Source organism: Elgaria multicarinata, chromosome 6, assembly GCF_023053635.1.
Source record: "Elgaria multicarinata webbii isolate HBS135686 ecotype San Diego chromosome 6, rElgMul1.1.pri, whole genome shotgun sequence".
NCBI lineage: Eukaryota > Metazoa > Chordata > Lepidosauria > Squamata > Anguidae > Elgaria > Elgaria multicarinata.
The window spans coordinates 102617483-102640942 of NC_086176.1; the positions used below are offsets into that span (position 1 = coordinate 102617483).

Below are 23460 nucleotides of genomic sequence, written 5' to 3' on the forward strand. Positions count from 1 at the left end.
ACTGCAACATGCTCTATGTGGGGCTGTCCTTGAAGCTGCTCCGGAAGCTGGAGCTAGTGCAGAATGCTGCAGCTCGGCTGTTGTCTGGAGCTGCCCCTTTCCAGCATGTAACTCCTCTGCTGAGGGAACTGCACTGGCTGCCTATTTGCTACCAGGCCAGGTTTAAGGTTCTTGTACTTGTGTACAAAGCCCTAAACAACTTGGGACCAGGATACCTGAGAGAGCGCCTTCTCCTTTACCAACCTGCCCGGTCACTGAGGTCATCCGAGGGCCTGCTCCTGGTGGTTCCACATCAATCCATCCTCCGACTGGAATCCACCAGGGGAAGAGCCTTCAGCGTGATGGCGCCCCTCCTGTGGAATTCCCTGCCTCTGGAGGTCAGGCGGGCGCCAACCTTGTACTCCTTTCGGCACCTCCTGAAAACATCTTTATTTCAAGACGCCTTTCCTTAATATGCAGCCTTGAATCTCTATTTTTGCTTCTTTTAAATTTTGTTTTAACTGTTTTATTCTGTTTTTATTTTCATTTTATCTTGTACACCACTCCAAAAATTTTCAGTGGGGAGAAGTATATAAATAAATATTCTAAATAAATAAATAAACAAACACGAGGCAAGTTAAAATAAAAATGAACAGAACAAAACTGTATTTCTCTTTAAGTGCAACCTCGCATGTATGTTGCTAACCACTATGTGTAATAGATTACGCAAATAGTCCACTATGCCTGTTATGCAGAGCTTATTTTCTCAGAGGGGGGTGTTTGGGTGGATTAACCCATTGAGAGTGGTGGAAACATCCTACAGATGACACACAAACCCATCATGGGTTCCGCAAGAAAATAAGTCATCATGGTTTAGCGTGTTGTGTGAACCCAGCCATTAACTACAGTTTGCTGAGTTTGAATGACATGACAAACCACAGTTAATCAAGAATGGAAGTGGAAGCTACTGAGTGCTATAATGAAAAAGGAAGATAGAGTGTGTGATCCCAAGACTTGCCTAGGCTCATTCTCATAAAGGTAAACGATGGTTTAGTGTTGCTTCTGAACCAGCCCTTTATATATTCAGGGAATTATTTGTCTGCAGAGGAGTTCCTGGTCATGGAACTCCCATGGAGATGTTTTAGTGAAAGATAGCTTTACATTTTCATTGATTAACTAACTGTTTAATTTTTGTGAACCACCCAGAGAGCCTTGGCTATTGGGCAGTATAAAAATGCAATAAATAAACAAACAAATAAATAAGAGGAGATCACCAACTAAAAGTTAAACAGCCCTAAACAATCACCATTTATCAAGCAGTAAGGAAAACTTGCCTCTGGGAAAACACAACCATAAGATTAATCCAGAGAGTTAAAAATAAGTCTCACGAGTCTCTCCAAGGAAACTTTTCCCACCATCTGTAATCAACAGCACAAGATACTGGAAAAATAGAGGGGAATTCTTCCCAATCACCATGAGCTGTGCTATTGTTTATACCAATTAATAGCTCCCAAAAATTGTTGTTGTTATTAATCATTGTACTGACCGGAATCCAACTCTTCGAGTGTAGTGTAGGCAGTTCTTCGTGACATGGGTCTGGAAGTGAACTGATCTGCAGATTGCACCACATTCGGGACACGTGTATGGTGATTTATGCTGATGAATTCTCTGATGTGATGCAAAACTGCACAGGTTTGGAAGCAACATCTGGCATATGCTGCAGGTCTTCTATACAATAAACCAAAAACAGATGAGATAATAAGCTATTTGCCTTAAGACACACATTAGATTTTACAGAGGCGGTCATGATTCAAAACAAATTTTTAAAATAAAAAGGTAGTATTATGGGCATGTCAATTTAAAAGCATACAGCAAAACAATAAAACAGACTATTATGTACAGTTGTTTTCAATTGACTTAATACGTCTAAGGTTGAGAAGAACAGAACTCGTACACTACAACCTGTAATGTACAGGTAGCATCCATTGTTACCTTTCATCCTTCACCCGTTTTCCTTCTCCGCTAAGATAAGATTGGAACCTTAGGCTGCAAGATCTTTGGGGCAGGGAACTGCCTTCTTTTGCATAAGTCATAAATGAAACACCATGTACTTTACCAAATAAGGCTCGTGGCTCTAATGTCAGTGGGGCAGTGATCCGCTCCAGGTTTCTGTCAGAACTAGTCAGAACTCTAAAGGAGCTATTCAAGGTGCTTGGATAACTCCTTTAGAGTTCTGATTAGTTCCGACTGAAACCTGGAGCGGATTCACTGCCCCACTGACATCGGAGCTACCAGCCTCCACTGTACTTTATGCCTCTTTTAAAAAACATTGAGGGAAGGTGGCAGATAATTCCCTTTTATTCAGTAAGAATAAAACCCCTGTAGTAACTAGTGATTTTTAAAAAATAATTCAACATCTTTTTTTAAAACGAAAATATCAACCATGTCCTTTGAACCATCACACTAGCAAATATGGGGTACGAAGACTGTGGTGGGTATCACAGCCTCTGCAGTGAAGGCATGAATTAAAACTACACCAGACACCCCCCCCCCCCGGTTGTGTTTATTTCATTTTTATACCATCCTCCCGGCAAAGAGCCCAAATTGGTGTACATGGGGAGTGTGACCCCCGCCCTGGACATTTTATCTTCACAATGATTCTGGTTAAGGCGAAAGAAAAGTGATCAGATCAAGATCACCCATTAAGGTTTGTAGCTGAGCAGGAATTTGAACCCAGGTCTCCCCAATCTAATTTCACCGTGCAAATCACCATGCCAAACTGGTTAGGTTGCACCTCCGAAGCTAAGTTGTTCTGAGTCTTGCTATTACCTGGATGAGAGACCGCCTCCTAATCCTACATCCAACACTCTGAGCAGTTTGGAGGAAGCAGCATTATAAAAACATAACAACAGATCAACCGAAATACAATGGCAATCTAACACTGAATCTTCATTTGCAGAACTCAGAGTCGGCCCTACCATCAGGCAGAGTGAGGCAGTTGCTTCAGGCGGCAGATACTGGGAGGCAGCAGGAAAGTTTTGGAGGAAGGAGCTGCATGCCAAGTGGCCTGCCTTGCACCCCCTAAGCTATCCTGCTGCCTTCAGATGCAGTTGGGGGAGCTATCCCATTCTCAGTATCGAAGTAAATAAGAGAGAAGCAGATTCTGCAGATAATTCACAGGTAACCTAGCAACTGGAAGACATTTCATGAAACTCCGCATGTACAATTTGACGTAGAAGTTAGCTGCTTTTTGAAATCAAGATTTTAGCTTGTTTGAAACTACGTAAGGAAGACAGGAGCAGGCAAAAAGAACATCTGGGCCTGCTCCGGATGGGCTTAATCTTCACCAAGCAGGATATTGCACTGTGAAAGCGGTATGTAAAAGGCAGGAGTCACACTAAGCAGGATATAGCACTATGAAAGTGGTATATGGTATGTGTCAATGGGCCCCAACAGTTGTCAGTGCACTTCAATACCGCTATAAAGCAGTAGCGTGGCTCCTGCCTTTTATATACCGCTTTCATAGCGCAATATCCTGCTTGGTATAGATGAGGCCTTGGACAGCCCTCCTCCCCACCCCTGCCAGGGTCAAATTACATCAACTAACACCAACGACCCTGCGGGAAAGAACATCAGATGCAAGCTGGCTCCTGCTCACGTGGAGCTGATTGCATCACTCTGTTTTGTTTCTTGAGCACGTAGTTCTTGTTGTTTTGGAAATCTTATAAGCCCCCTTTGAGGACTCTACTCGAAAAGTGAGATATAAATCTATGAAATAAAATGAATAAAGAAATGAATGAATGAAAAGAATCACAATGCTTCAACATTTAACTAATTCATGTTTAAATCAGGCAAGACCTGACCATTCTAGAGCCTTAAGTGCGCACTGCCAATAACAATGTGCAGCTATTGGCACATCCCAATTTGCCTTGCACTGAACTGGCTAGATGTGCCTTTCTATGCCAATAGGGATGTGCATCAGTATTTGGAGCTACCAGCTGTTTTGAATGACAAGTTGCCTGGGACGTTGGCCGGATCGAAGGCAATATAGATGAGCACACTGAAATTGTACACATCTAAAATCACTGTAAATGTGCACTGTTTAAAATTGTTCTAAAAATAACAGGATAATATACTTCTTCAGAATTCCACCCGCACCCACCCCCCAATATTAAAATCGATGGTTCTATATCATGGGAGGGAAATCTCCAGACTACAACGCTAATTTGACGTACAGAGGTTCCCTATCCAGTGTGTGGAACCTCCTTGGATTCCTCCAGTGGGTGGACACAGCTGTTGCTGAGAAAAGCAGCTGCCCGTAGGCCTGACAAACACTGCATGAAGCTGGCGACGTCATTGGCGTTGGGAGGAATATTGTCTGAGAGCCGTTCTAAGTTGCTTTCTCAATACTAAGCCCCTTTCTCTACGCTGAAAGAAGTATGGAACCCGTGTCTCTCTCCACATGGGCTGGGTGATGACATCAGTGCCCACTGAGGTCATCTGGCCCATGGAGGGCCTGGCAATTTGGCTTAATAACAATGTGACTTAATAATAAACTAAACAAAAAGAAAAATGAAATAGAGGTAAAATTATTTGTTTTAGACTTGTTTCATGAGGCTTTTTTTTCTTCCAAAAGTATTTTTGAAGGTTTTTTTTTTTTTAAGGAATTGATATTAGGTCTGAGCCAAAACAGGAGGTAAAGACACCTTTCACAAAGAATTACCTCCCTGAGACCCCTCCCGCCCCATTTCTGCTGATTTTGCCCAGGGAGGCCAGAAAAACAGGGTGAAAGTGTTTGTACATTCAGAGTGAAGGCAGGCAATACAGCCCATACACTGATTTGACTTTGTGCATTACCATGTTGCCTATATGGTTGGCTCAGACTGTGGCAGGAAGAAGCCCATGGTTTTGGTGGTGGTGGTTTTTTTAAAAAAGTGCCAAAACTGGAGATCTGAGAAAGCAGCTGCAAAGAGGCCGGAAACAGTACATTTTTTAAAAGACAGCAAATGGGGTTTCATGAAATTTCCTCTTCCCCAAGACCTCTCTTTTGCCCCAAAACGTTCATGGTTAAAAATTCCGCACTGCACTAATTTAGAACAAGCTGCCATAGTTTGCCGCTATAGGTAACATTATAATTATTAACAAAATATGCATTTGATGCAGTAGTGGAAACTTGAATTTGCTAATGTCCAAAAGTCGGTAAAAGTAAAATAATTATTGAAATTATGAGATGAAACTGAAACCAAATATATGTACAGATTTTAATTCCAGATACAGGTACTGAGTCTGGGTTTTTTTGTGTGCTGAGAGAGAGTCTTGGGGCACTTTAAAGATTAAGCAACAACAGTGCAGACAAATATTTTCCATCCCTTAACCATGTTTAGGAAATTAGAAGTGCCCACTGCCTTGTGTTACAACAGGGATTTCCCCCCTGCCTCATATTTTGAGCTAACCGTGGTACAGTTCTATACTTGCCTCAAGGTTAATGCAAACCATTACCTTAAATCAAACCAACAGCTGACAGTTTCAAACCCTGGTTTAAAGCTACCATTAGAATCAATACAGACATAAAGCTGCATCATGGCTAATGCAAAAAGTAAATGCTGTGGTGGAGCAGATTTGCATGGAAGATGGGGTGGGGGAGTCTGTGGAATGCTCCCAAGCTCTTAACCATGGTTAATGAAGTGGGACACACATATCTGTACCTGGCTTAACAGATGCATTGAAGCACACTTCCTGAGCAACCTACTTAGAGAGCAATCCTATGGTTCCAGGGTCAGTGTCCCAGGGACCATAGGATGTCTTGGAAGGGGGAGTTGGACATCCGACCCCTGCCTTCTCATAGCTGGCAAGAAGAGATCGACACTAACTGCCTCTCTGAGATTGGAAAATCAACCAGAGAGGGGTGAAAGGGGGACATTCTGGTGTGCAGAGATGGAAGGAGACTGGAGAAGCCTCCTCAAGCCTCCTTCCTCCCCCCCTTCAAAGGGCCCTTGCTAGGGTATATAGAGATCTGAGGATGGGGAGCCAGAGTTCACCTCGGTTGCTCCTCCGACCCTTCCAGCTTCAGCCTGGCAGGACATGGGAATTTCGGAGGCTTCCGAGAAGCGTGTGTGCAGTCCATAGGATTGTGCCCTTCATCTTTAAAAGTGCCACAAATATCCGCTATTATTACAAACAACAGTGGCTATTATTATATATGATTTGTAAAAGAAAAAAAAATATTGCTAGATTGTACAACCCTCTTCTCTCCAGGGACATTGCACGGCTGTCTAGACACTGGGGGAGGATCACGGAAGCAGGTAAGTCCGTGATCCTCCCCCGACACACCCTTAGGTGTAGACATGCCCCCCCCCGTTTCAAAAAGCATTCAGGACACAATCAAAACATTCTTGCAGCCTTCCTTCTACTAAATCAAACAGGTCTTCAGACTTGGGAAGGCCTGGCAATAGAAAGGAGTCCTAGAACTATCCTGGCTGGTCCTGTAAGAGAAGAATACCTACAACATTATCCCCTAACACCCCCATTCCTCAGGTAGTGACAGCAGCTGGAGATTTGGTGGCAGCATTGGACTTACACAGACATTATCTAGAACCAGAACTTCCCCCACTGGTCTCTCCCATCCTCTCTCTTTGTTACACATTCTGTAGGTAACCTGGTGACTTAGAATAGGTGGCTTGTGAGCATTAGGTCTTGCAGATCTTCCCAGCTTCTAAGAGGGTCCCTGTCATCACAGGAGCAAGATCTGTATTTGTGATAGCAATAATGATCCCATTTAGACAGCTGTGGTCCAGAGCAGGCCCCAAGAGTAGGAGCGATTCTTACACTGTGATCCTAATTGTCTGAAATAATTGTTTCCAACAGTTACAGTCAGGGTTTGCCCATTTGTTTGCTCCCCTTCTTCTGGTTCCAATCCACACAACTGCCCAATAGAAGGCTGGTGATCCTCTGTCTCCTTGACCGTGCTTGCTCCCTCAGAGAAGCTCACGAGGTTTGCAGTGAGCTGCCTGCTGAGGCCCCACGGTTGATGACTCTGGTCTTGATGGGTCACTCTGGAACTGTGATCTAGATTAGTGGTGACAGTGGCAGCCTAGATAAGGTAATGGCTATAGTTATGCAATGCAGGTGGCCGGAGCTAAAACAGCCCCCAGAAATGCTCAAGAAAAGGCCCTATGAGGAAATTGATTTTGGACAATTCTTGAAAAAGGGTCCCTAGATTAAAACCCAGAATGGCACACAGAAATCTCATAAAACAGCTGCCACAGTAAGATTCCCCAAAATATAACTGAGAGACAGTACATCTAAAATAAAATATACAGTCAATTCCAGGCAGTTATTAACGTTTATTGTCACAGTATATCTACCATCACAAGTTTCTTCATAAAATAAAACATAGGCGATACAAATATAACAATACCAATAATATCTCAACAGTCCCAAAAGATAATATACATGTATCCAAACAGCCCACATGAGAAAGATGGGAGTAAAAATCCTGATGCTGAAGAAAATGCTGTCAAAAAATCCAGAATGAAGCTCTCTCATAGGTAGGCATATCCTGGCTCTCAAGAGACAAGGTGGAGGCTACTTGCAAAATATATCTATCTATCCCCATATCTCTCTAACTGGAATAGTAAGAATTACAGAAAATATGGATTCATCACTCAGGGGCTGCATAACTAGTTAGCATGCCAGAGTGTTCTGTGAAAGCAGAATTAACGAGACAAATTGCTCCATCAAGTAAAGAAAAGCCATGTTAACTTGCTCATCGGGGATTTCAGTTACATCATTCTCCTTGGGGCTACTTGGATACATGTATATCATCCTTGTTGAATTAAGTATTGTATTGTTATACTCTCTGGAGTTGACTATGTATTTTATTGCACTGTTTTCTCTTTTTAACCCTGAGAAACTCTGGGCAGGGATCTATTTTGTTCAGGGTCTTTATACCCCACTTTTCAAACTACTTTTCTTTTAATGTAAATTGCTATGGAACCATATTATAACAATAAAATACGATATGAAGATTGAATACATCAAGACACACAGCAGCATCAAAAAGCGTTCAGAACATAAAAACTGCAGTCAATCGTAAAACGCCTTCCATAATAAAAACATTTTCAAGTGACATTTAAAAGTGGAAAGGGAGGCAGCTTGTCAGATTTCCCAGGGAAAAAAATCTACAACTGTGATACCACTACCGAGAATGCCCTGTCTCTGGTACTCACTAGTTAGATCTTGGCTAATGATGAGTCAGAAAGCAGGAGCCTGTGATGAGGTTATTATTAGCATTTTTAATTGAACTTGGAAAGGCAACGGTATTATCTAATTCAGTAGTCTTCAACTGGTCTAGACCCACCTGGGACTCCCAACCTGCAACATGGAACCAATGTTTACCATTTTTCTCCATGCCCAACATGGCGGCAACTGCTTTGCCGTGACTTGTCTGGACTGATCTCATGACCCACTTTTTAGGTCGCAATCCACCAATTGAAGACCACTGCTACTCTAATTATTACGACTTCCAAACCATCAGGTTTCTTCAGGAACCTTTGCAGTTCTGGATGAATACACAACTCTTCCTTTTGACGATATGAGTCATGAAATAGTCTTCCAATCAACAAAACTGTCTCCTGACTTTTGGGAACAGGCTATGGGGCGGTGTAGGAATGTAATGAATGAATGGACCCATACTCTCTGAACTTATGAATGAAAATGGCCTTGTCGCACTGATTCCATAAAAAGAGGGCAGCAATGACCACACTCCAACATAGCTGAAGAATCAAGTAGGTAAGGATTGCACTGCATTAGTTTTGCTACTCATCTCTCTTGACCCAGTGTAGGCTCCAAAGAGCCTACATTTTCCTCAGAGATGCTGTCCTTTGCAGAGAGAAAGAGGGAGGATAAAACAATTACTTTTCTGGGGAAGAAACTCTAGAACAAGCTACACAACTGTTAAGGGGAACTGTGTTGGTTATAAGGGACCGTAAGAGGAACTCCAAGATTCAGGAGCTTTCGGATGGTTTAGAGGGGGGAAAGTTGGCATGGTTTTACTAGCTATAAGCTCCGTCACAGATTTGTATGAGAATACTCTTCAGGAAGTTGTCGGGACTGGAATCATCCTTGTTTAGCCCTAAAAAACGTCCAAAGTTTTGCTTTACTCCTAATGCTGCTTTTCCCAAGAAACAGAGTGTTCCACTATATAACTAGCCATTTTATTCCGTACAAGTGAACACCTGTGAAAATTTGCAGACAGATTTGTTCTAAATGCAGCCCTTTTCACCTCTCCATACCCAGCAGCAGCAGCAGCAGCAGAACAAGACCACATAATGAGGCTAAGGAACTATCCATAATAGAACTCTATCTCAAAGGGAAAAACTCCACTGAGCATTTTCTGTCTAGTAGTTTGATTGTTTGATTGTATTATTGTACATGTGATAGAATGCTCTGTATATGTTTTTTTAATATTATATTTTAATTTATAAAATTGTATTTTAACCTCTTTCCTTAACTTCCTTGTTTGCATTTATATTGTGTTAGGTTAAGGTCATTCCATGACATCACAACACAGCCAATGGTTTAGAGACGGACAGATAATAGCCAGCCTGTCTTTTACTTCATTTTCATCTGTTTTAACTTTCCAACTAACCTTTTTTTTCTTTTTCTTTTTTGCAAACTAGCAAAACTATATTGTTTTGGAATATTACATGCCTGTACTTCACTCTGATACTTCATGAGTATCTCTGTAGCCACTGTAAAAAACTCTAATACAAAGCCCACGTTAGGAAAGGATAAAAACATAGTCCATCTATAATAGCCATTATAAATCTATAAATAAAAAGCGATTAGGTACACGAGAAGCAGTGTCAAGCACACAACCTGCCATGCAGCAAGAAAGAGCTATTAATTATCACTTTTCAGTACTATTTATGACAGCCTGCAAACCACAGCAGACCTATCTTTACATGGACTTCACACAATAATAGAGCTCAAAGGACAGTGCCCAGTATGATGAGGTAACTATACAGAAATTTTACTACTAGGAGAGAAATTGTGAAATCAACTGACAAATACCAATGAAACAGATTCCATTGTACAATTGAACCATATAAAAACATTGCTAAAACTACTAGATGCACTTGTTAAAAACAGATCACATTTTGGTAATTCTCAAGTTACCAAAGCAAAACGTTTCACAGGCCAAGGGGGTGTCAATGAAGAACTGCATATTCTTTTTCTGATTTTACAGTTTTCATTTTCCTCTGTGCAACAGACTGGTAGTTTTTACAGTGTTTTCGTTATACATTTAGAATCGTAGTTCAGGATTTTATGCTATTGTTTATTCCAGATTCCCATTTATTTATGGGGCCTCACCCCTTTTTTCTCTTCTTTCCAGTTTCCCTATTTAGATCCATGCTCAAAATATGCTATCTTGGAGGCCACACCCACCAAACAGACACTACTAAACTGTCTTCATTCATTCCAGTAGGTGCTACTGAAATGAACAGGGCAGGTTGCAGGATGTGGGACCCATTACTAGTTCAATCGTGCCTACCACCCATGTAGTGAGGCCTTATTACTGAGGTCCCATTTTGGGTTCAAGTGCTGGGAACAGAGGGCTTGTAAGGAATCCATGGAATGGAAGGGGAGTGAAACTTTGGTTCATAAGCAGGCCCATCTTGCCTTGAGGGAAGGAAGTTTTGCTGTCTGGAGTCTGAGATTCATGCTGGCAAAGCAGTGGTCAAGCCATGGAAAAACAAACCAGTAGGAGAAAAAGTTACAACCTTTGTTAAACCCTGCAGCTATGAGTTCCACAAGTCTGGAGTGTTCCCATGTATCCTTATAAGGTTTAGTGCAACATCAGCCTAATACAGTGGTTCCCAATTGGGGGTCTGCGTAACCCACCCAGGGGGTCCGTGGCACCATTCACATATTCACCATTCATTTCTGGAGTCCACTGATGACGAATTCCTACCAGAAGTAAAATATAACATCACTGAGCACCTAGGCGATTTAGCGACTAGCTTCAGAGATTACTTCCCTGCACCTAATCCTGAAAACTCATGGATAAGGAATCCTTTTGAATGTGGTGATGTACAACTAACAACTCGAGCAAGATGCACTTGTTGACGTGACTTGTGATGGTTCATTGAAATCATTTTTCAAAGAATATAGACTGGACCAATTCTGGGTGAAGGTTTTTCCGGATTATAAGAAGTTAGGTGAAAAAGCTTTGAAACATCTAGTTCCCTTTTGTTCCACATATCTTTGTGAACAAACATTTTCGACATTTTTTTATGTGAAGAACAAGCATAGATATCGGCTCGATGTTGATACAGATTTGAGATTAAAAGTAGGAAATATTAAACCGGATATGGAAGGGATTGTTCAAGACAAAAAGAGACATGATTTCTCCCATCACATTTAGGTTTAGTAGCTGCTAAACAAGTCATAATTTGTTCAATTGTAAACTAGACGTTAGTAAAATTAAATTCATCTTTATATTCCTAACTAAAGCATGATCATTTTTGCGTGGTAATATCACAAATTTCACAAATTTTATGGTCTCTTTCTTAGTATACCTAAAATCCTTTGCTTATTAGGGGCTACCCCTTATTTTCTCCAAAAAATTGCTTCGCACAGGTAACTACCATAGAGATAACAATTTTTTCAAAAGTAGGGGGTCCATGGCTTGGCATTTGAAAAACAAGGGGTCCGCAGTACTTAGCTAATTGGGAACCACTGGCCTAAAACAATAAGAAACTGTCCCTGCAGGTTTCTGTCCCTACAACATGCTGTTCACCAAACTAGAATCAAATTTTCCAGTGGGCAACTATGGAAAAGGGATAAGAAAAAAGCTGAAAAATGGAAGGGTGTCAAGTGTGTAGTGGCTAAAGTGTTGGACTGGGAGTCAGGAGATCCGGGTTGCAGTCCCCATTCGGCCATGGAAACCCACAGGGTGACTTTGGGCCAGTCACAGACTCTTAGCCCAACCTACCTCACAGGGTTGTTGTTGTGAGGATAAAATGGAGAGGAGGATTAAGTACACCACCTTGGGTTCCTTGGAGGAAAAAAGGCGGGATATAAATGCAATAATATATAAATAAATAGAATAAAAATAAAAAGCAACTTAACCCTGCCTTGCTTGCTTGATTTTTAACCTTTTTGTTCAACTCTGAGCTTTGTTAGCAGATTTTGATTTGTTTTGGGGTCCTTTTGGCCTCTGCCTGTTTTTTGCCTCCCTTTTAGAGAAGAAGGGCCTTCCTTTCTCTTTTTGAACATGTTTTTGCTTGGCTTTGAGAATATTTTGGGCTATCTCCCCCACAAGCCAGTTTTTCTAAGCCAGACGCCTGCCTCCTGAGCAGCTTGGTATAGTTTTCTCCCTCTATTTTATTTTACTTGGGCTTCACCGCGCTTCTCATTTCAAAACATTTTCTTCACTTTTTACCTGGATTAATTTTCCTATTTGGACTTTACTGAGTTCTACACCCTGGATTCTAGGAGAGGACTCTTCCAACCTTCCTCTGGGTCCATGGAGGCCTCTTCTTCAGATCTCCACTTGGAATAGGTAGCTATACCTTCCTTTTAATTCCCCCCATTCCTTCCTTTTCTCTAAAAGTTTGGACCACACTGCTATACAGTTGAGAGCTTCAAGCATTGCATTTAACTAGTTTGGACCAGTGTTACTTTAAGTCTCCACTTAAACTAGGTAACAATTCAAACTGCTAATTAGGCCTTATAACTTTTATATGTCATAGCTATTCCATTTGATACTCTAATACAGTTTTTCTAACTTTGTTTTCTAATAGGCCTTAGCAAGAGTTAAACTGTAGTTTATTTTGCATACTATAATCCTTACATGTAACATGTGTGGTTCATGAGTACAAACGTATTTTCTTTGTAATTATTGCATGTTTCACATTCCTCTTCTGCATGTGATGCTCTTTTACATGGACATTCATATCTTCTGTGGCATATTTTCATTTGTTTAAAGAGTATTCAGTGTTTTCCTGCTTAAGTTTTAAAATATATTTTCAAGCACATTGAACATTTAAATAGCATTACGTCAGCTCTGGTTACACTCTCTTGCTCACTGGGGCAAAGTCAGAACTTCATTTTCCATCCTGACATGTATCTAACACCCACCTCCCCATTTTTGTCGTTGCACGGAGCAGCAAGAACAGAGAGCTGGGCCACTGTAGATTGCTGATAGGGTGGCCAGGTGTACTCATTGACAAAGGACAGTCCTCTATTTGAAGGGCCGCCCTGTCCCATTCCAGCTTAAAGATAATGACCCATAAGAACTGTTAGCACCTGGACAGCAGACTGAACAGGCAGTCACACAGGTCACCTGATCAGTCTTTCATACTATGGTGAGATGTACCATACTTATCTTTAAATTATAACAATTATTTGTAAATTATTTGCACATGCAATTTTTTTGTAAATGGCTATCCTCTTTTGTCCTCTTCTTTGGTGATGCATTTCTCTTTTTTGGTGTTTTGTAAGTGGCCAGCTGAAATAGATATTAACCAAAGGTAGTGTTTGGTGCACTGAAGCCCAAGTAAGCTATCCAATTAAGGATATGAGGATGTAATCATACAACTGACTATTGCAACGGAGGGGAACATGTCTGTTGCAGGAGCTGCTCAAATATATTCCAGTGATCTTCCTAAAGCAAATAAGCTTAATTTAACGTAAAATAAGATCTACACGTGAATGATGTAGAATGCTCCATTTGGGAGGATTTTATGGGGTGGTGGATTGCTTCTCTGATGTTATCAGTTTTACCAAATCACTCTCCCTTTTACTGGGAGGAAGGGGGAGTTATTAGATACATGGACAGATTAATCTGTCTGTTTCCATTCTACAAGTTTCAAATGTTTTAAAACACAAGTTCATTCCATCCTGTTTCTGCATCAATTTGTGAATTCTTTGGTCTAAAGTCCACACAAAAATTCATACATATATATGCATTTTTGTACATAATGTTTCCTAATATTGGCATCTTTTGTTGGACTTCCTAACATATGCCTTCCTATACACAATTTCCCCTATGGTCTGCATTTCCCCCTAATGTATGTATTTTTGTATGGAAGTTTTGATCGGAGAAGTGTATCACAAAATTTGGAGCAGTGCAAAAACTGAGAGTTAATTGCATTCCAGTTCACCTATTACTTTGAGAAGTACAAATTAGGTTGGTTCATATTAAAATGTGAACCAAATTTCTCCCCCCCACCATCCCTAGTTAGAAGGCATGTGATGTTTATGAAGACATTAAGCTGGAGGTGAAGGTAACATCAGGCGATTAAGAAAGCATTTCATTGGCCTGGTTCAGACAACACGCTAAACCATGCTGCTTAACCACAACATGGTTAAGGGAATGCATTCCCTTAATGCATTCCCTTAACCATTTTGTGGTTAAGCAGCATGGTTTAGCGTGTTTTCTGAACCAGGCCATAGTGGCTAACAGACCTAGAGAAACACACTAAAATAATTTTAAGGTTTAAACAACATCATGGCTAGGATCAAACTCACCTCAGCCATTACTCACTAGGTGTCCTAAGGCAAGCCACTATCTCCACACTCACAACATCCCAGTTTTTAATATGGAGATAATACTTAACCAAACTAAAAACCGGAATTTAGATATCAGATTTTGAGTATCTGCACCCAGCAGACTTCTTTTGGAGCACACCTCTGACTTCTGATCTTGCCTGCTCCAACATAAATCTGAATCAAGTTCATTATATGCTCCAATTTATTTATTATTATGATTAAATTTATAGCCAGGCCTTCACTTTACCGTTCTAGAGTGGGGTATATACACACCAATCAGACAATATAAAGCAACATTAAAACCACTATAAAAATGATTCGAACTAATGCAGAACACAGCTTCACCACATGGGAGAACAACCTACTCCCATCCTTCATCCAATTCCAAGGGCCTGGGTAAAGGGCTGTGTCAACCATGAATATACCATATAGAGAAAGACATAGGGACTGAACTGTCTCTCCCAAGAACCATGAGGCTTCCTGATTCAGTGACCCATGGTGATGATATCACCATCTTGTGTAAAGCTGAGATCCACTGTGGCCTTCAGTCCCTTCCCTTCTAATTACCAGATGCAGCAGGAATTCAATTTCACAGCTGTCTTGGGCGTACCAGACACAAACATACATGGGAGCATGCATGGCCTGCGGTCAAAGCACCAGGGCCTAGGTGTCCTAACCAGACAAAACATGAAATCGGGGTTGATTTTCCAGACAGTGGAAGTATCTGGAAAATTCATTCTAGAATGAATCAATATATACACAAGTGTGTTTGCCTGCCCATCACTAGGGGAGAAAGTAGGAGACAGGAAGATGAAGAACTAAAGGAGGAAATTATGTAGGGACAACACTTTTAAACACTGAAAGAAGACTCTTTAAGTTGTTTTCACAGCAGTAGCTTGCACTGCCCACAGCCCTGTCAATCATGAAAGTATTACACAGAATAAGACAAAGGGACTGAAACGTCTCTTTCAAGAACCATGTGCTCCCAGATCTCATCAAAACCAACGCAATCTCAATGACAACCTCCACAGTTATGGATTTAGCCCATAACTCCTGGAATTTGGAAGGGAGCTCTCCACTAACACGCAGAAGAGCTGTAAGCTTTTGTTTTCGAGGTGGTTCTGCCTTTGCCCTCTGGACTTTTATAGCCTGTCCTGAGTTTACAACATGGAGCAGGATCTAAATCTAAATAAGTGCCTCCTTATATTCATCGACTGAGGACTGTAGTATAAAGAGCTACTTAGGAAATCTTAAAAACACTTTGGTTTTTTAAAAGCAGTAACAAGTTTCCAAATAATTTCACCCGTATTTTAAAAATACTTTCCCAATTTTTTTTACTATTGTCCTTTAAAAAAACAAAAACCCACGACTAAAAAAAGTAAGTAAAAGCAAATAGACAAGACATCCAAATCTCCTATATATACTGCAGAAACATTGGAATTTAAATGTAAGATACTGTACTTGTCCACTTGAGTCGGCAGCCTGCTGGAAGTGTGTCGCTAGAGACGTCTCGTCTTGGAAAACTTCATTGCACTCCAAACACTTCAGGCTATGCCTGCATAGTTTCGAGGAGTCTTCATCCAGAGGCATAGCTGGAGGAACAGGAGTACTTGCAGGAGCCGATATGACTGTCCCAGTTATGCCGGATTGTATCTTTGTTACAGTATGGGTGCCCACTCCGATGGGACTTTGAAGTAGGGATGATGTAATGGAAGTATTGCTTGTAGTTGAAGCTATCATCTGATCTGCTGGAACCGGTTTCAAAATCAAATGGGAACACTGCATTACCACCCCTTTCTCTTTATGTCCACGAGCATGGGAGAGGAGGCTGCATTTGTTGTAGAAAACAAGGTTCTTTGTGCAATGGTTGCAGGTGACTTCAATCCGCACGCTCCTCCTATCGTAGTGTTGCGTCAGACTCTTTTCAAGGGCAAACGAGTCGCCACACTCCAAACACTTATAACCACGCGTGGGCAAAGTGATCCCCGCATTTGCGGGGGGACTGAGGTTTGGAATGTAAACCGGGACAGGGTTAACACTGCTGAGCACCTTGTTGAAAGCTTCGACCACAGAGCTCTGCAAAGAGGACACCACCTGGACCCGAGACACTTTTTTTGAAGGCTGCGAAGCTGCTGCAGAAATTATTGCCTGCTTGATCTGTTGCTGAGGTTTGGTGAGCACTTGGCGGAGTTCGGAGGTGGTCTGAGCACTTTGAGGCAGTAGATTAAGGTTGGCAAGATGGACCGTCTTTGGCACAAGTTTTGCACTGGCACGGCTTGACGCTGGCACCACAACAGTCTGCTGCTGTATAGCATTGGCAGCTTTAATAATGGCACTGCTGGCACTCTGCACCGAAGCAGCGGATATTACCGTGGCTTTCACCGTAGTGTTGTTAGCGAGTTTCAGGTTGATAACCTGGGATCCTGCTGTCTTAACGGCTGATACTGGAAGAAAAGCAGTAGCCACAGGCTTAATAGTGACCTGTTTTGGAGCAAGTTCTGCAGAAGCAACAGCATTGGTGACAACCGTGGACTGAAGAGGTGCCCTAGGGGGAGAAGAAAGGACTGCAGCAGAAGTCGGGGAGGATAGCAATGATGTCATGGAAGCCACCATGGAAACCGTTTGCTCTGGTTTCCTACCGCTGTCCAAATCAATTTCAGGCAACACTCTTGTAACCGTTCTCTTGATTTCTCCAGATGATGTCTTGATGGTTTTTATGCGAACTTTTGGAATTGCTGGTGTCGAGCCTGCAGGTGAAGATGGAGACCCTTTGCTGCTATTTTCACTTGATACACTCCTGGGGCTATCAGGTTGTTTAACAGAGGGCTTTTTAGCACAGTCAATGAGACTCTGGGGTTCTGGTGATTTGTCAATGGCCCTAGGACTTTCATTTGTCTCTTTTGGCAAGGGAGAAGTCTCCCTTGAATTAGACTGCAGGTCTTTACCAGTGTCCGTTGCTGCTTTTTTAGCACTAAGCGCTGCAATTGCTGCAATACATGAGGAGAGTTTTGCTGATGACTTTGCTTTAGACTGTGAAATACTGGAAAGGTTTGCTTCTCCTTTCTCAGCGCCTATTTTTCCATCAAGTACTCTATTTTCAAGTAGTTTTTCAGGATTTTCTTTCAGCAGCTTATCATCTATTTTTCTTGCTTTAAACGGTTCATACATCCCTAAAGGCATTGAGTTTGTTTCTGAGTCTCTTTTAACTACCTTGTTTTTATCAGCATTACCTGAACCTGCAACTCCAGGTTTAATCAGGCTTTCTCCTCCAAGTACCTTTAACTTCTCATAGTCCTGCTGAGAGACAGACCCTGTTAATACATTTGCTCTGAAGTTTCCACGCATCTCTTCTTTATCTGGGGGGTCATCGACCTCGATTTTTTCATCATCATCAAATTCTTCAGCACTTGAGATGGGGCTAAATTGGTTGAAGGCAGACTCTTTGAGTGCTGTCTCTGAAACCAAGCCTTCATCCTTGAGAGATTTGCCTTCCTCTTTATTATAACCTTCCAGAGCTGATACAGTTAAAAACCCATTATGCAAACCATTGCCTGTGGAATGGTGGGCATCTTTCTCTGCTCCTTCAGAGGAATCGATAGTCCGCACATTTTTCACAATGACACTTACGCCAACATCCGACGATGACGCCGTATGGGAATCATCATCAGGATGCACATTCTGTTTTATGTGGCTTTCATGATCATCATGTCCAGACTCAATAGCAGCTTTAGGATCAACCATATCTGGAATGTCAAATGCCGCAAGGAGGTCATCAAAGTCTGGGGTCTTCATATCTCCCATGGTCACGTTAATTGTTTAGAAGTAAATCTACAAAATGAATAGGAAAGGGTTTTTATTAAAAACAGTATCACGATTTTTAACATACAGGTACTCTTTATCAATAGTAATTGATACTTAGTAAATTTATTTATACTACTTTTATATTGCTTAATATGCTCTAAACTTTGTTTTCACAGATATAATCCTGCCATTTAATCACTGAACCCATAAAAACATTCTGACAACTCTAATTATTTTGAGGACTTACATGTAAGGGGGAAAAAAAATCTGTTTTTGCACTCATAGCTGAGAACTTTATTCTAGTGTACAGCCAAACAATTTCAGTCACACATGACCAGCATCTGAGCTACCATACCAATGTAGTAAGGAAGAAGACAGGCACAGAGTATCAGAATATTATGGATTTCCATCATAACATCTCACCTATATTCCTTACTGAGTTTAGAATTCCAAGATAACATCATGAAAGTTCTGGCAAAACACATAACCCAACGGTCCCCAAATATTTTGGGTCAGTGGGCACATTTTGAATATTGAGTATTGGGGGTGCTCTCACAAAATGGCTGCCCTGGGGGGGCTGTAGATGATAGAGATGGCCAGTCACAAAACAGAAGCTTCCCAAAAGTCAACCAGCTGAGACAAAAAGAAAAGTAACTTGCCCCAAGTACAAGGCAGGACCCAACTGAAGATGGTACTGGAGGGTGGTACTTTTGCTTTGCAGCATGCAAACACAAAATTATTTTTTAACAAATCTTAAGAAATAAAATAGAAATAAGAAGGGGCACAGAACCTGGGGGGGGGGAACCGAGAGAGGTGTCTACAGCTCCACGCTGAAGATTTCAGAGTTGTAACCTATCTTCATTGTGCCATTCATATCTGTCAAGCACCATGCACACAAATAATATGTGGGATTCAGTTTAAGCCACAGATAATATGAAGTTGCAGTGCTGTAGGTGAAAGGATTATTTGATATTTATTGGGCAAACCCTTTCGTTTCCCTCCGCAAGCGGACAATAGAGATATTACTCTTGTTCCCTAGGGATGTGAGTCAAGCATATTTTAATGGGTGTGTTACACATTTGCAGTTTCCCAAATATAAGGCAAGTTGTACAAGAGATAATCTTCAGGAGAAAAACTCTTGATCAGAAATAAGGAAATAGTTATAAAGAAAATATTCAGTTTCCAGTTCTAAGCAAAGAAGGAAACATCACTGAATAAGAATGTTACACTAATCATGTAGTGTGTAGCTAATCTTTTATTTCTATTCTCAGCCACAAGATTTTCAGAAGCCTTCAATTTCTGATCAACTGCAACTTGCAACTTCAAACCATGGCTTATGAAGTTGTTTTGTAAAATTAACCTGTTTAGGTTTCAGACGCAACACTAAGTTATGATTAATAAAAATGGACTGAGCGTACATTTCCCCAGTAGAAAGACAAGTAATCATAGAGGATCTAATAGAAATGGCCAAGTATGTAACTTTTGCTGGAATGGTCTATTGACTGTAATCAAATTGTTGTTGCATAAACAGGATTAATAAAAATGAAAGTGAAAGCTTCTGATCTTCTTGTGACCTTGCCTGGGATGAGAAGAGAGCATGTGAGTCAGAGGCTCACCTAGTTTATCATGACATCTGAATTCAGCTGTTGTATGCAAACAATTGACTATTAAACTAGAGTAACTCCATTTTTTAAAGTTGGTTTGGCAAAATCAGTTGTATTACCTATTTACATTAAACATTGGTATGAGATTAAATAATTTGAAATACCAAAGGCAAAATGATAAGTTTGAATTGAGTCTGCAGCTCACACACAAATGACTCAAAGGCCCTGTTAACAGCAAATCACAGGCCACTTTTTTTTAATTCAGTACCCCTACATGCAATTTCCAAATTTTCCATTACAAGCCTCCAAAACAAAGTCATTTTCCTCCACAGTTTCTGTTTTTTATTGGACGTTACTGCCTCCAAATTAGGTAAAGTGCTGAGACCAGACGCTACTCTTGAAATACTGAAAAGATTCCATTCAGCGGTGTTGTTGCAATGGGTACGTATCTTATTTTGTCCAGAGATTATTGCAAAAGCTAGATTAGCATAATTGCATTGGCTGAAGCATGAACTCAGTATAAGATGCCCAAAAGATAAAAGAACCTATCAAATAAAATTCTTTTAAGCAGCCACTTGCTAGTTATTTATGGATTATTATTTTTTTGAGAGCTAGGATTCAAAGTCCACTAACGTTGTTGCTCCACATGTGCCAACAGACTTATGAAAAGCATCTTGAGAGCTTTGGGTACTGGGCAGAATTGAATTGCAAGAAGTAAATAACAAATAATAGTTGCTTAGGTGGCAGGCCTTCAGTAACCTCGTGTACTTTGTAGCCATCCTCTAGTCACATGGAATATATGATTCGCCTCAATGTAAGCAAATTTAGGATTGGCACCCTAGAGGAACCCTTCTTACCTCTTAGACCAGACGTTTCCTGAATAATGCCTGATGTTCCCATTAAAACTTTGCATTTCATCACATTAAGTTTACATTGAAAAATGTTAGAAAATGACACATTAAAAACTATTTCAGGCCATCTGATCATTAGGTTTCTGCTAAGATTGCATATTTCATTTTAAAATGTTCCTAATATAGACTCGAATTCATCTGCGTGAGTGTTTTTCCCTTTCAAATGTCCTTGCAGTGAAATTTACATCAAGTTTAAAACAATCAGCTTAGTCTTTGGCTCCAGAATAGAAAGCGATCCAAGGCTCCTCCTTTTACACCAGCTCTGCCGAGGAAGCTGACGGTGCAAACTCCATGCCTAACAGCCAGTGCCAGCGCCAGTTGTTTGAGAACTCTTGGACAAGATATTCCCTTCCTCCATGCATCTACCTTCTTCCCACCATTCTCACCAGCTGTTGTTGCTTGTTATCTTTTTTCTTATCACTGCTACCACTTGCTTGCTTGACAGGCGGAGAGCCTGGCAGCAAGTAGGCCAGGGCATCATCTGTTGCTCCTCCTTCTCACCACAGCCATTGTTTCGGCCAGAGCAGAAGGCATAGAATCATAGAATAGCAGAGGTGGAAGGGGCCTATAAAGCCATCGAGTCCAACCCCCTGCTCAACGCAGGAATCCACCCTAAAGCATCCCTGGCAGATGGTTGTCCAGCTGCCTCTTGAAGGCCTCTAGTGTGGGAGAGCCCACAACCTCCCTAGGTAACTGGTTCCATTGTCGTACTGCTCTAACAGTCGGGAAGCTCTTCCTGATGTCCAGCCAGAATCTGGCTTCCTGTAACTTGAGCCCATTATTCCGTGTTCTACACTCTGGGATGACCGAGAAGAGATCCTGGCCCTCCTCTGTGTGACAATCTTTCAAGTATTTGAAGAGTGCTATCATGTCTCCCCTCAATCTTCTCTTCTCCAGGCTAAATATGCCCAGTTCTTTCAGTCCCTCCTCATAGGGCTTTGTTTCCAGACCCCTGATCAACCTGGTTGCCCTCCTCTGAACACGCTCCAGCTTGTCTGCATCCTTCTTGAAGTGTGGTGCCCAGAACTGGACGCAATACTCAAGATGAGGCCTAACCAAGGCCTAATAGAGGGGAACCAGTACCTCGCACAATTTGGAAGCTATACTTAATGCAGCCCAAAATAGCATTTGGGGGTTTTTTGCAGCCACATCACACTGTTGGCTCATATTCAACTTGTGATCTACAACAATTCCATGAGCCTTCTCATTTGTAGTATTGCTGAGCCCAGTATCCCCCATCTTAACTGTTCATTTGGTTTCTTTTTCCTAGAAGTAGGTTGCAATAAATCAAGGAGAGGAGCAAGTACAGGATAGCCTTCTCAGGAGGCCCCACTGCAGTGTGACAGCACTTGGTAGGTGCCCAACCACGCCTACTCCTGATGCCAGCTCTGTTACCACCTAACAATACTATATTCTTGAATTCAACGTTTATTGTACTAGCCAAAGGCCATGACAAATACATCAAAAGAAAATATTTATACATATATGCAGCAATACAAATACTTCGAACAGTAGAAAATTATGCAGATAACTTAGAATTTGCCTTAACTCAGCTTTCACTTAGCAGTCTAAATCTACAAGGAAGTTTATAGCTATTTTGTCTAGTTCTCTTTTCCTAATCTTTTTTTTTTTCTTTTTTCTGCCAGAGCAAACAAAGCCACTCTACGTGTCACACAGCAGTTGGTATGACTCAAAAGAAAATGAACTGTTTCTGCAAGGGCATTCCTATATCCATGTACAAGGGCTTCAGGAATCTCTCTTGTGTCCCTATAGAGGAGAAATTAACATGTAATGAACAAAGTCTTCCACTTGATGTTAGTCACAGATACATAATCTGCAATATATAGTAATGTTATTAGCATTCCTATTCAAATGTACCCAAATTTCACTTGCAACTTGTGAGGAAGGTGTGGTACCTGACAAGTGTTTACGGTACATTTAACTGGCTGTTATGGAAGTAAATATTAGGGTGTGTTGTAGCCATCGCCTAGTCAATATATTTAATAACATGCAATACATCCTCTTAAGAAATTGGAAGGTGCTGCAGATTAGGTCTAGGTTTAGTGTTACTTAATGCTCTCATTAACAAACTTGATGATTGAGTAAGCACTGTGATAATAAATCCTTTTCGATATTAATGAATTGGAATGCGTTTCACATGTAAATGAAGACTGGAAAAAGATAATATAATTGGACATACTGAGAGGCCTATGAACAAGCAACAGCACAGGTACAGTCAACTTGGGGGTGGGCGGAGTCCAAGGGAAAATAAATGGAACGTGAATTAATATTTAAAGTGGAATGAAAGGGAAAGGTTACTGTGAATTCGGAGCTCACCATTCTCAATATACCTCGGGGAGCATGCCTCCTCTTGTTATGATAAATAGGTGAGATTCTGCTCTAGTGCCAACTCCTGCAAAGGAAATTAACTCTGGTTTTAGCTCTGGTTTTGTGGTACTTTCTTTCTACAAAGCTTAGAATTGCTCATCCTTGCTTGCCTTCCAGAAAAAGACTAAAATGTTGGGTATGGAAATTTGTTTTAGGAAGCTTTGAGTTTTCCCCAGGACTTGAACATAAGGCCTTGGTAAACTGTGATTGTGTATTGT

General features: G+C 41.2%; 1 protein-coding gene across 3 annotated transcripts in view; it reads right to left on the bottom strand.

Annotated features, from left to right (window-relative positions):
* The window catches only part of ZNF532 (zinc finger protein 532), a 57484-nt gene that overhangs the window by 19123 nt on the left and 14901 nt on the right, over positions 1-23460 (bottom strand). For all 3 annotated transcript variants that reach the window (XM_063128185.1, XM_063128186.1, XM_063128187.1), the window contains exons 2-3: positions 16000-18366; positions 1526-1707 (exon numbers count right to left, since the gene is read on the bottom strand). In XM_063128185.1, the coding sequence (XP_062984255.1) occupies positions 1526-1707; positions 16000-18339 (2522 nt within the window). In that variant the 5' untranslated portion in view covers positions 18340-18366. The remainder of the gene's footprint in view (positions 1-1525; positions 1708-15999; positions 18367-23460) is intronic.